Source organism: Schistosoma haematobium, chromosome ZW (genome assembly GCF_000699445.3).
Source record: "Schistosoma haematobium chromosome ZW, whole genome shotgun sequence".
In the NCBI taxonomy this organism is placed as follows: Eukaryota; Metazoa; Platyhelminthes; class Trematoda; order Strigeidida; family Schistosomatidae; genus Schistosoma; species Schistosoma haematobium.
In genome coordinates this window covers 14,327,595-14,340,248 of record NC_067195.1, presented here as the reverse complement: position 1 = coordinate 14,340,248, position 12,654 = coordinate 14,327,595, and the positions used below count along the sequence as shown (strand labels likewise).

General features: G+C 32.6%; 1 protein-coding gene across 1 annotated transcript; it reads left to right on the top strand.

The window, feature by feature from the left end:
- On the top strand, positions 1-12,326 carry CASP3 (Caspase-3). Its single transcript, XM_051210481.1, has 5 exons — positions 1-170; positions 2,418-2,719; positions 5,378-5,553; positions 10,375-10,498; positions 11,638-12,326. The coding sequence occupies exons 1-5, from the start codon at positions 130-132 to the stop codon at positions 11,883-11,885; spliced, it is 891 nt and encodes a 296-aa protein (XP_051070475.1). The 5' UTR covers positions 1-129; the 3' UTR covers positions 11,886-12,326.
- Positions 12,327-12,654: the final 328 nt, after the last annotated feature.

The window sequence follows — 12,654 nt, the reverse complement described above, 5'->3', positions numbered from 1 at the left end:
GTCACAAAAACCTGTCAAACTGGACATATACACGCTGTTAAATTTCTATTCTCAACTTATTATGTGCAATATATATTGAAAAATAATTGATGTTGAGCATTATTGCACGTAATTGAATTTTGTGTTACGATGGGTGAGATTGTTGACGGAGTTCGTTTGGTGACAACAGTGTGAGTCACGTTTTTCCACTTTAAATACTATTGTCAACCAATTAATAGTTTTTAGAGGTTATGAGTGTTTGTTACTCTTCGATCAGTGTTTGTCTACAGTTACTTACTTTCTCGCATTTGTCGATTGGTTTTTTGGAACAAACGGCTATCTTATTGTTTTACAATGTTTCAGTACAACCAGGTCGATTTATCACCACTCAAAGGTTGCCCATAAATTATAGTTTCACTACAAATCCTAGTAACTGGATTTGTATTTAATGTTATATCAGTTAACAATAAAAGATTGTACATACGAACGCTTCGCAATTACTTTTTATAAATTGCTTTCTAATGTGTCGTTTTTTTAATCTTTACTGTCAAGATGGTCAAATAAATCCTTAAATAAATGTTAAGTAAACCACTTTTTCTGTCCTTTTATTCATGTATTCTTTAGTATCTCTGACACTTGTCTCTACATTTCTCTTTACTCTTCACAGTCATACATATATTAGTTGCATGAAGATTGGCAGGTATTTTCGCGGGTGGCAATTTTAATTTCTTGAAACCCCTTAACTCGTGTACATATTAACATTTCAAGAGGGAGAACCAACTCTCCGCACTCTTCGGGGACACATCCAGGCACCTGTCGGACGCGTCAATTTAATTTGAAGAATTAGTACCAAACTTCAAGAAAGTAACTATAATAATTCATGGGATAATTGGAAGAACAGTATAGTTTACTTAACTTTAATATCCGAATGGTTTCGTTTTGTGTTAGCAGAACTTAGTCAGGATAAATATTTTAGCTCAAACTTCACCTTTTGTTTCCACAGTTCAATTAGTCAAGAAAATTTTGCATCTTGTATAGGCAATCATCTGTATGAATTAAAAGCTGAACTGAAAGTTTCAGGATTAACAAATCTTCGATAGAAAATATTTCTTCGCCAAATTTTTTCTTGGTACATCACTACCACCTCAGCGCATTTTTGTGACTTAAAATTTCGTTTATAGAATCCATATATGTGGCCAAAGCGATAATAATCTAACTGATGTTTAAAAAAGCTTTCTAAAATTTGATTAAAGAGTTTTTAGTACACATTTAGTCTCAGTTTCAACGAGATCGAATTCCAATCCAATTGATTTGGTGTTCATGGCTATCATTTTGTTGTCTGTTAAGACACAAGATCTTGCGTGCTTTTTAATAATTTATAGCTTATTGGTCCACACTGTTCAGAGGTTTTCATATTCTAAACACTATAATACCCTTTAAATCATAAATCGATCTAAGTTAGACCACTTAAACCTGAAAGCACTGGACAGGTGTTCTGCACTACTATAGGACTCCTCAGCAGTGTGCATTCACGATCACGGATCCTGGAGTCGAAATCAGAACCCTCAGTCTTGCGAGCAGACGCTCAATCTCTAGATTACTGGCTCGAAACCAAACAGTTTATAAGTCTAACAGTGTTAATGCCTGAGTTCGGTCAGTCCACGACATTGCGCTCGCTTTTCTACCATTGTCTTTGGTAGGTGACTACCTCACACCCCACAGGGATTACAGGCTCTCATTAGAAATCTGGAAACTTCCTCAGGAAGCTAGTCTCTAGTGAGTACATAATAATTGTTAGCATGGAAACAAAACGGCCGTCAATAGCTTCCAGGTTCTCAATATTGGTCTAACTTAGATTGGTTCATGATTTCAATGAAATGCAAACGATCTCCGTAAATCCATACCGAATGCTAAAATATTCTTTATATTATTGTGCTTTGGAGTGGCCGAACTCATAAGGTGCTTATTATTTTCAAAGGATCATCTAATGCGTCTGGTTTGTAATTATTCCCTCTTGTTTATGACTTTATAAAGTATCAAAGATTAAGTTTTTCAAACCAATATATTTTTTCATGGTGTAATTTAATTACTAAGCATTATTAAGTGAGTCATGCTAAGTACAGACTTAGACTTATTAGTTTAGCTTCAAAATGTCTTTTGTTTCATTATTTTAAATTATATCCTACTTCTGTCTGGGCACCCGGGCGGTATCACAGCCCTCACACAAATGAGGCTTATGTGGCACATATGTATCTGGTGCCCCCTTGTACCAGTATTTATATGTTCAAATAAATAATATCCTGTAAACTGCTGAATTGATAAAAGGAAATTTTATAAGTTTGTGTGCAGTTGTTCATTTCAGGATAAAATATTGAAAGTATTCCTGTCTTTTTTATTGCCTGTAAAAGTGTTAAGAATGTACTCTATTTTGAACGCAGACCAAAACAAGAGCGAGGACAAATGGCTAGTAAAGATGGCTATTTATCTGTGTCCATGGCAGATCTGCACAACCCATATCTCAGTTATCCAATAGTTAGCCCCAATCGTTCTGGGAAATTTTATCGTGGTGAATGTATTCTTATCAATCAACGAGATTTTCACCCTTCAACTAATCAATCAAGACGTGATGGTACAGATGTTGATGCTGATCGTGTTGAGAGAGTTTTCAAGAGCTTAAATTATAAAGTAACGCGCATCCTCAACATTACAAAAAGCGTACTTCATCAGACTCTTCTGGAAGGTGAGCGTTAAAATGTTCATCGGGGATGATTTATTTATGGTCGATTTTGTTTATCGAAATTTTATTTCTGTACATATTATTCTCTCAATATTCAAACTTGAAACAGTTCGTCTCCAAGTTAGTTCGGATCGATTGTTTATTTTATGCCAATTGTTGTTGCAGTCTGAAAGCGACACGTTTCCATATATCCGTTACCGTATAAATCTTTACCAATTTCATCAGTAATTGTCTTTATTACTATTTAATTATCGTTAGGTTTAAGAAAATTGTTTTTAAAAAATACTGTTTTCGATTTTACGGATCATTTAAGGTTACCACTAACGGCCTGTTATTTAGTCTTGTGAATACTGGGGAGTGTCACTTAGTTTCCAACGTCTTGTTGCTCTTAGTTTTACAGCATTAATACTTCCTATCTCGAAGGAAATGTACCTGGAGGTTTTCTAACTTATTTTTTGGTAGTTTCTAGTCTCAATTATATTGTCAATTTATCAAATAAATATCTAGTTGTTTTTTTATACAATTAATAATTGATTAGGTTGACTATAAATAATATGTGTTGGAATAGGAAATCTAAATTTTCTTGAAACACCGGTATTTATTTTAAAAAATACATTGTACATTCTTCTTTATGGATACACTTTTGGAGTTCTACTTTTTTATTGTGTTATTATTGAAAAACGTTCACATTTCTTCACTAACAGAGAGGTGACTTATCAACACAGCTTCATGATCAAGTTCACTCTATTATGTTTGATTCGTATAATGTTGTTGTACTTATAGTGCCAGAGTCTATTTATTTACTGAATCATATACTGAACATATATCACTTATCAATATGTCCATCAAATATTTCAGTATTTCAAACAACTGATTTTGTATAGTTTGATAACATTATCAAAAAAATTTTCGCAGATGACTAAATTTTGGATTATAAAACTAGTTAGTTTGATTACATGCAACCAATGTTTATTTGATGTATTTAGTGAATCATTTAAAACTAAAAAAAATGCTAACTATATTTGTTGCTTATTGTTCCATGATAAAATATACTGTAGGTTGTAATTCGTTTTCAGTAATTACTATTATTTGTAACGCATGTCCAATCGCAGCTGGAATTTTTGTTAGTCAGGTAATTTAAGTTAATTAGACAACTAAATGAGAAAGATTTGTAACCTCATATAGTATTACAGGAAATGTAATGAAATACAACGATAGCAAGAAAAATGAAAACAGTTATTTATGTTTTGTGAATTAATACAATGTCAACTGATATGACCATAAAAATTAATATTTAAAACAAGATGTAATGGGTGGCAAGTAATATTGAGAAACGCACGACACAAGGTAAATGACGAGTGTCATACTGAAATAAAAACCAATGTTTCACTAAACAGATATCGCAGTTGATTAAGACATGATTTTAAACTTTATCCCTTCCTAATATTAATGGATATGTTGTTTTAGCATTTCACTAAAGCTAAGGCAGTAGACACAATTATATTAGTTGAAACGATTTATCTTTTACACCAGTTGAATAGGGTCACCTGAATACTATCTTGCAAGACATTGGTGTCTGCTTGACAAATATGCGTGAAGGACTTCTTTAAACTCTCTTACTTATTAAGTTTACGTAGAAAATTTCCACTCGATTTCCTACATCAAATTAGTTTACTCGTAATTATAATAAGAGTTAACAAAGTATCCTATGCTATACCAAGTGGTAAATTCATGTTTATGCATCAATCGTTTCCAATAGTTTCTACATAATACCATATACAGAAATAGTTTATTATATGAAAAGAAAATTTGACGAATTATTGATAACAATAATAATCATAATATTTGTAACTATTTTCTCGGAATTATTTCAGCGTATGAAATTTAAGCATACACCGTTGTTTATCTAGTCAATTTTTATTTCAATTTAAACAATGAACTTTCTATTCTTAGTGTATTCTTTTCCAATGTATTTCATTTAATAACAATAGCTTAGAATTTATATACCATGAATTTCGTTTGCTATTTTATAAACTCTTCTCATAAAAGCTTTTATATGTCAGTTATTTGTTATACTGGCTTAAATTTATCAAAGACCATATGTTTGCGTATTTACCTTTTCAGTATTAAACAAAAGAATTTACTTTGTAGATTCTATTAAGGACCATAGATTATTTATTCCATTGTTAGGGTCTTAAAATCTCCAACTGTGTGGCATGCAAATATACCATACAACTACCTGTGAGATTTTGTATTTTCGTAAAATAGTTGATTTTTACTTGCGAGAAGTTGTTTTTTTTCGGAGTCATTCATACTTGTCTCAGTTGGATACCATTAATCGCTAGGGTTTATCAACCACCTGTTTCTTCCTAGTATGAAACTTCTCAGCAGTACTCACTGTCGACTGCCCGCCTAGAGATTGTCAACTCAGTCATCGGAAGGCTAGGAATTCACCGTGAAATCTGAAACTACATGATCTAGACCGAGCCAATCTTCTCACCTATTCGACAATTTCCTTTTTGCTTTTATTCAGTCAAAATTGTCTTGTGATATGTTTGATAATGTCCCTAATTGTTTTATGAAGAGATTTTTACGCAACTTGTTAAAAATACAACCTTGTCCTTCTTCATACTGTTATCTCTCTTATTTCATTCGTTTCAGCCTCTCAAACAGATCATTCATCATATGATAGTTTTATTTTTGTCATGTTATCACATGGAGACAATAATATAGTATATGCAAATGATGGTGAAGTCCTAACAAGTTATATTATGGCTTTTTTTCGTGGTGATCGGTGTCCTTCCTTGATTGCAAAACCGAAGTTATTCTTTTTCCAGGTTAGTTGGATTGAAAGTGTATGATTAACTGCAGTGTTTCCTTTCCTCGAGTTTCCGTTGTCATTGAGTTTGTAGCTCCTTCTTTCCTCTCAATATATTTGATACTTTGACACGTATAGTCTGTTCAGTATATACTCAAAATGAGGTCATAAAACTTCGTTTTACGAAGTGTAGAGTAGACCAATCGGATCCTCTTCAAAGTGTTCCCTGTCTTCCTCAATGCACTTGTCCCTTTTACCGTTATCATTGCTCTAAACAATCCACAAAGTCTTCTAACCTCAAGTCCTATAACTGCTTCACAGTCTCCTATTTAACCGTGATCGTATGCTTTGGCATTTCCTCTAAACTCAATTCACCAGAAGTCACTCGTATAGTGAAATAGACTGTCGGGAGTAACAAGAGACCACACAAGTTAAATTTTTCCATCAACACAGAAGCTCAACAATACACCTAGCCTTTTGGTCTCTATAGCCCTTTCTGAAAACCTTGGACCGATTGAAAACTTTTTACAGTAAATTATCTTTACAAACAATCCTCAGCATTTCATGAATTTTCTCCATGTTTCTCCAAGACTTTAATATTCAGTCGTCTCATATTCACCGGATAGATTCTATATCCATTCAGTTTAAATTATTTCCACAACCTGTTTATGCAGCTCCAGTTCACTGGTTCATATGTCTGGCTATGTGTTTATAAATTCTAACTCAATTATACCTTCGTAAGCTTAAGCGACTCTAGAATTCATAATAAAATTTAGGTTCAATACCTAATGCACGGGTTTGTATTTTATTAATGAATTAAATTGATTTGTAAGTCAGTCGATAAAGTTGTTCACCTTCATACGTTAATGTGCATACTATGAAGATCAAGTAAAAACTTAGCTTATTATTCGACTTAGAAATAGTCAAAAAGGAAGAATGATCAGATAAGTCAAAAATAATGTGAACCACGTGTTTATTAAGATGTAACCGGTTGGGATCTTTAATAAAAATCAAAGTATTAGGAACTGCCTTGATTTTCACTCAATAAAAACACACACATTCTGTTAGATCCCGATAAACAATGAATGGTAACTTTGGGATCCTTTTATAGAGCAATACTAAACTATATTTTTATCGTATAATTGTTAAATAACTAAACTATTCATATTCCTCTTATTATAAACTTTATTTTGACCTATGAACCATTATTATACGTTTTACCACTCTTAAATTATGCCTTCTCGATTAATTACTACCTCCCACATTCACAGCCACATTTGGCCAAATTTTGTACAAATGTTATTTTCTATCTTATGATACGTTGTGGTCTGTTTGATTAGTATATAAACTCAGTATGTTTGAAATATAAGGACTCATATTGCAGAGGCTGAGACTGGTGTTCTTTACTTAACTGGCTGGGCTAGGCGGAAAGAAGGACCAATCAGGACTCTAGGCTGCTCGCACGTGTTTTACGCATCCTTGGTCCGATCGATAATTCTCTGCTTCTGATTGGCGGCTTTGGGCTATAACACATTCATACATGTCTTCCTTCTCGTTACTGCCTTACTCCCCAATATACTTCCTCATCGCTAACTTGTGAATTTCATTAATTACTAACAATACGCGTTTTCTTAACACAACTGGTATTGTAGCATCTAAATATTCCTAAGTGAATTCATAGCGATGCTAAGAGAATTAGTCTTCTAAGAAATACATTGTTAACGGGTCATCATAGTTCGGTTTCGAAATTGAGGAAGTAACTTCTACAACTATACGTTAAATAATTCAAAGTCAATGTCATTTCCACAAATGCATCCACTGTTGTTATAAATATCTTTATCATTCTGTGATTTTATGATTTTGCATTCAGATTTCTAACTGTTCTTTTTCTACTGATCAATTTACTGCTGTATCATTGTTGCCATTTTTGATTTTCCTCATATTAGCCTACATCTTTTTTATTGTGCTAATGTTCGAAGTGTTTTATCCTAAATTTATCCTATTTCAATACGTTATTTGCATTCCTTTGTTTGCACTTCACAAACACAGAATCTTTTAAATAAAACCAGAACAAATATTGATGCAGAATAATAGGAATTCATTATATTTCGCGCACGTAAAATCTGCCTGCAAGAAGAAATCGCTCTAATCACTAATTACCTACGTGAAAATACATATCCGGCGAAATTCATCCATAAATATGCAATTACCAACCCTCGGTTAAAGCATGATACGGTGGAAAAGAAAACTTGCTCTTTATACTTACGCTTCAAAGGAGATGAAATTACTGGAATAATTAGTCATTGAATAAATTCCACGTTGAAAGTGACCTACCCAGCAGCAAAACTGACGACGGTATGGGAAACGAACTGCTCACTCAAACAAACTAAAATCGACAAGTCCTCTTTTCTCAGTAGCTCCAACTGCATTTACCAGTTCACATGTACGTGCCAAAGCACATACATTGGAAGAACTGAGAGAGGGGTACATGTTCGCATTTCTGAGCTTGTTTCAAAGAATTTGAGGCTGCGAGGGACTAGGGATCTCAACAGTGCAATAACTCGACATTTACTTGACACCGGGCATACCACCGACATTCTTCATGCTTTTAAAATTATTAGCAGACAAAGAATTACAGCTGCTCTCCGTTTTGCTGAAGCGATCGTGGCAAAAAAAACTTAAACCGGATTTATGTATTCAAAAAGACAGTAATAAACTTATTATTACCCTGGTAATCCTATTTTTTGTTTTTGGTTATTAGTGTTATTTTATTTACTTATTTTTTAAAATATTTAGTTTGTGTTATATTCCTCTCCCATTACCGAATTCTTAAACCACCCTCTCATTCACACATTTCCCCTCACTTGATCCTCTTAAATTATGTGAACCCTTCAAATTCTACTCGATTATTACGTGACCCATCTCATCAGTTTTTAATTCCATGAATCCTTCATTACCTCTAAAGTTACCATACAATTTATCTTATCTGTCTCTGAACTCCACTCAACTATTATAGCACCCATCCTTAATGTTTCCTTGATTCTAATACCAAATAACCTCCGACCTGTTCTTGCATAAATATATATATATATAGTTATTATTGATAACCTTTGTCATCCCAATTATTTACATTCAATTACTTCAATTGTTTCATACTATTTGTTACCTCCATGTTAAATTCTAATACATATTTGACTGTAAGCAGCTGATGAGAAACCACGAAATATAATGAATTCATATTATTCTGTATCTGTATTTGTTCTAGCTTTATTTAAATTCATAAAGGGAACTAATTGCATGACAGAATCTTTTATTGATGAGTTTAGAATATCAATATAGTTACATACAGCATGCTTAATACTTTCTGTTTATTCCTTTTACATTTCTGACCGAAGCTTCAAAGCATCAAACCATCATAATCCAAATTATTTACTAAGTACACCTCAAATGAATATATATATATGCTGATGTTTCACATTACCGTTAACAAGTTAGTAAATCACAAAACCCCATAATATCAGTCAACAATGCTTTATTTTATACATTAGACATCATAAACTTATAAAATGATCATTTAAATAGAATGAATTATATACTATTGAATAAGTCATATGAATGTATTCAATAAAAACTAAGTAGATTTAAAGTACATTAAACGTTAATTATATTGCATATTAGTACTTATCATCACATTACTTGCACTAGTTGTAAAGTTAGTGCGGTCATCGAATTCAATAATAAAGTTATTTCCCTTGACTTTTTTTAAAACCTATTCTTCGATCATTCAACAGAATACTATGTTTTTACTGCTACTGTTAGTTGGGTAATTAATATCATATTGTATATTGTTCATTGTTGATTAAATTCTATTGAGTAAATTTGCAATTCCAATGTTAAATAGTTTATCATTACAATTCTATTCTACGTGATATCAAATAACAGAAGGTAATAGAAAGAATACTGTGAACTAACGCCTTTCCAATAATTTTTTCCGCCCGAATTCATATCCATTATGTAAACCTATACTGTTGGGTAGAAAAAAGAACTTAACAACAAGTTGACATTATCTGTATTATTCATGGTCTTACTGCTTATCCTTAGGAACAAGGACCAGTGTAATTCTCCCGATACAAAGATTAATACACTAAAGGTTTATCGACTCTTCATCATCATTAGACCAAGATAAATTCATCTACAGACTGGTTTTCTGCACATACTTGATAGCATCACATATATGAGAAAATGGATAGAGTATACTTCCAGTTCCTCATAGATATTATTAGTATAAGTGGCTAAATAGTAAAGCTCAAAATTGCAACCCATTGAACAGTGTGGTAAACGTGTTTCTGCCACGGATTTTGGTTCATGTTGCCATGTGGCTTGAATAATTTGTCCTATTTTTGAACTAATCCTTCCGAATCGTCCAACTAACTCTCCCGTTTTTATTTAGTTAAATGTGTATATAAAAGGTAATTTTGCTAAACAATAATTCTCTGTAGTTAAAGGCTATGCTTGCGGTACAGACGAAGCAATAGTACTAATTATTCGTATTTTGCCCTGAAATCCGTCCATCATTGTGTTAATATGTTGCTATAGAAGTTATTCGAATAACTCGACTACCCTTATAACTTTTACTGCATATGTTTTGCGCTTATCTAACTAGCTACCGTAAAATATCTTATTAGAAAGAATTTATTAAATCGAGAGGAAACGTCATGGTGGACAGCATCGTATCTCGTCACATACACCGAGTAATAATGTGTTAGAATAGAGAAAATGTTTCAGCTATTTCAAATCAATGTTTTGATATTTTGAAATATTTACATATCATTTTTTGAAGGCTTGTCGAGGTGCTGCATTTGATAAAGGTGTTTCCACTATGGTAACAGATGCAGGTGAAGATTTAATTGTGCACAAGTTGCCGATAGAAGCAGATATACTAGTTGCATACTCCACAGTACCAGGTATGTCTCCATAAATTTGTTCGTTATGATTTCTTTAAGTCATATAAATTACCAAATGTTTCTACGTATTGGGAACCTGTTGGAATAACTTACTTTCTTAACAAGTATGTACAAGTCAGTGAATACCCAAATTGATTTCATAATATGTTAGGGTTTGTAGCAAACTACTGTGTTCGAGTCACAATTTGATAATCAACACAAGGATGGAGGTGCCTTCAGCTAATGAGTCCTATGTAAGACAAAACGCGCCTACTGTATCCCACTGCTAGCCATAATCTATCTTCACTAAATGCTTTTTAAGAAATTTATTTTTTATGTTAGTAAAGCAAGCCATTTTCGTCTCTTGACTTTTTTTTATAAACATCTTTAGGTGTTAATTAAAATGACCCATTATATTGTTATAGGCAAACGGTATTGTTAGTTTATTTGTTGTTTATTATTATCACTTCAAATGATAATTAAGGTGTATCGCCAGTAGGACTTATTTATCTCGACGGTTACTTCTCACCTGCCTGGATTACCAGTCCTCAGCTATACCTCAGTAGTAAAACCCTAAGGTTGTTTAACTTTTAATTAAGGACAAGTTGCAATTTTTTCTTTGGTTGTCGCTCTAATTCATTAACCTTCAAATGATTATTGAGGTATATTTTGTTTCGCTTTAATATGTTTCTGGGAGTAGGGAAGTTTTTTATTCCTACTAGTAATATAAACTTTTATTTCAAGTCCAAAAGATTAAATAAATGCAGGTTCCATGAATATATTGTGTAGCTTGATAGCAAACAACAAATAACTGAAAGATCACTTGAGATCGATGGAATACTATGAAGTTGTTTTACCATTTAAGCGAATGCGCATCATAACAACGTACACCTATAATCTTACAAGCGATTGCTTAAGTTATTTGCATGTACTTTATGTGCTCGCTCCCAAACTGGAAAGTCCTGGGCTAGTAAATTTTTATTTAATCAATCCTTCAATTATTATCATATTTACATCAGCCTATCATGTTTTTTTTAAAGGTGTTCAAATAGTATCTATGAGCTAAACATATTAACTCAATTATAAAAAACGTAGTAGTTTTCACCAAATTTCCAACAAAATAATTAAAATAACCCAAATTTTATGTTTCGGTATTTTAGGTTTTTTTGCTTGGCGTAACTCCTCTTCAGGCAGTTGGTTTATTCAAGAACTATGTAATGCACTTGAATCCGATATGAAAAGTGCGAATCATTCAGATATTATGTCTCTTCTCACAGTAGTTGCCCGTGTAGTAGCCTATCAATATCGATCGAATACAGGTCACATTGAGACGGATAATATGAAACAAATGACAAGTAGTGTTAGTACTTTAACACGATTATTTTACATAAATGGACCACCATCATGAAAAAAGCTGAAGGTTCGCAGTAATTTAAGAAAGAGACTTCAGGAAAATTAACATATCTTTCATGAAAAATAAACGCTCATCTATACTTTCTAACAAAATCTAAAAGTTGCACGATTGTTTTTTATTCTAATCACACGCATATTCACATTGGAACTTTTATTTCTTTAATGATTGTATCTGAAAACCATTTTTAGAAGCATTAATGCACAGCGCTTTTTTCAATTAAATCAATAACTTTGACACGAATCACAATCCCGTGTGCTGTGTCTTTTATAACTCCTAGTTGTTGTCTGCAGACCGACTTTTATAATGTTCAAATTGTTTAAAATTTCAGTGAGTTTCCCTTTCCCCCTGCCAAAAAACTACATCACTTTTAAATATAGTCAGTGTGCGGATTATGTGGAAGTTTATATCTTTGAAAACTTGCTCTATCTAACCAGCTATATATATATATATATATATATATATATATATATATATATATATATATATATATAAAACAGAATTTCACCCTACAAAAATCAACATTAAAGGTTCTAAGTGGCTATTACTAATAAAACTAATCGCCAGTTTATCAATAGACGCTTTTCTTCCGACATTCTCTTCCTTTCTAATCGGTGTTAACAATTTTTAGCAAGACGACAAAGGCTAACTGTCCTGAGGTCGTTTTATAAAATGATTAATTAGGATGAGTGTTGACAATCCACCCATTAGTTACCATGACTTGGACGTCCGACAGTGTTGTAAGCAATTTCGATGACAATACAAT

Bases quoted from the DNA above. Each gene is read 5' to 3' on its own strand.
- CASP3 (XM_051210481.1), top strand. From the start codon at position 130: ATGGGTGAGATTGTTGACGGAGTTCGTTTGGTGACAACAGT. The intron at 171-2,417 runs GTGAGTCACGTT...TTTTGAACGCAG, and splicing joins GTTCGTTTGGTGACAACAGT to ACCAAAACAAGAGCGAGGAC. The intron at 2,720-5,377 runs GTGAGCGTTAAA...CATTCGTTTCAG, and splicing joins TCATCAGACTCTTCTGGAAG to CCTCTCAAACAGATCATTCA.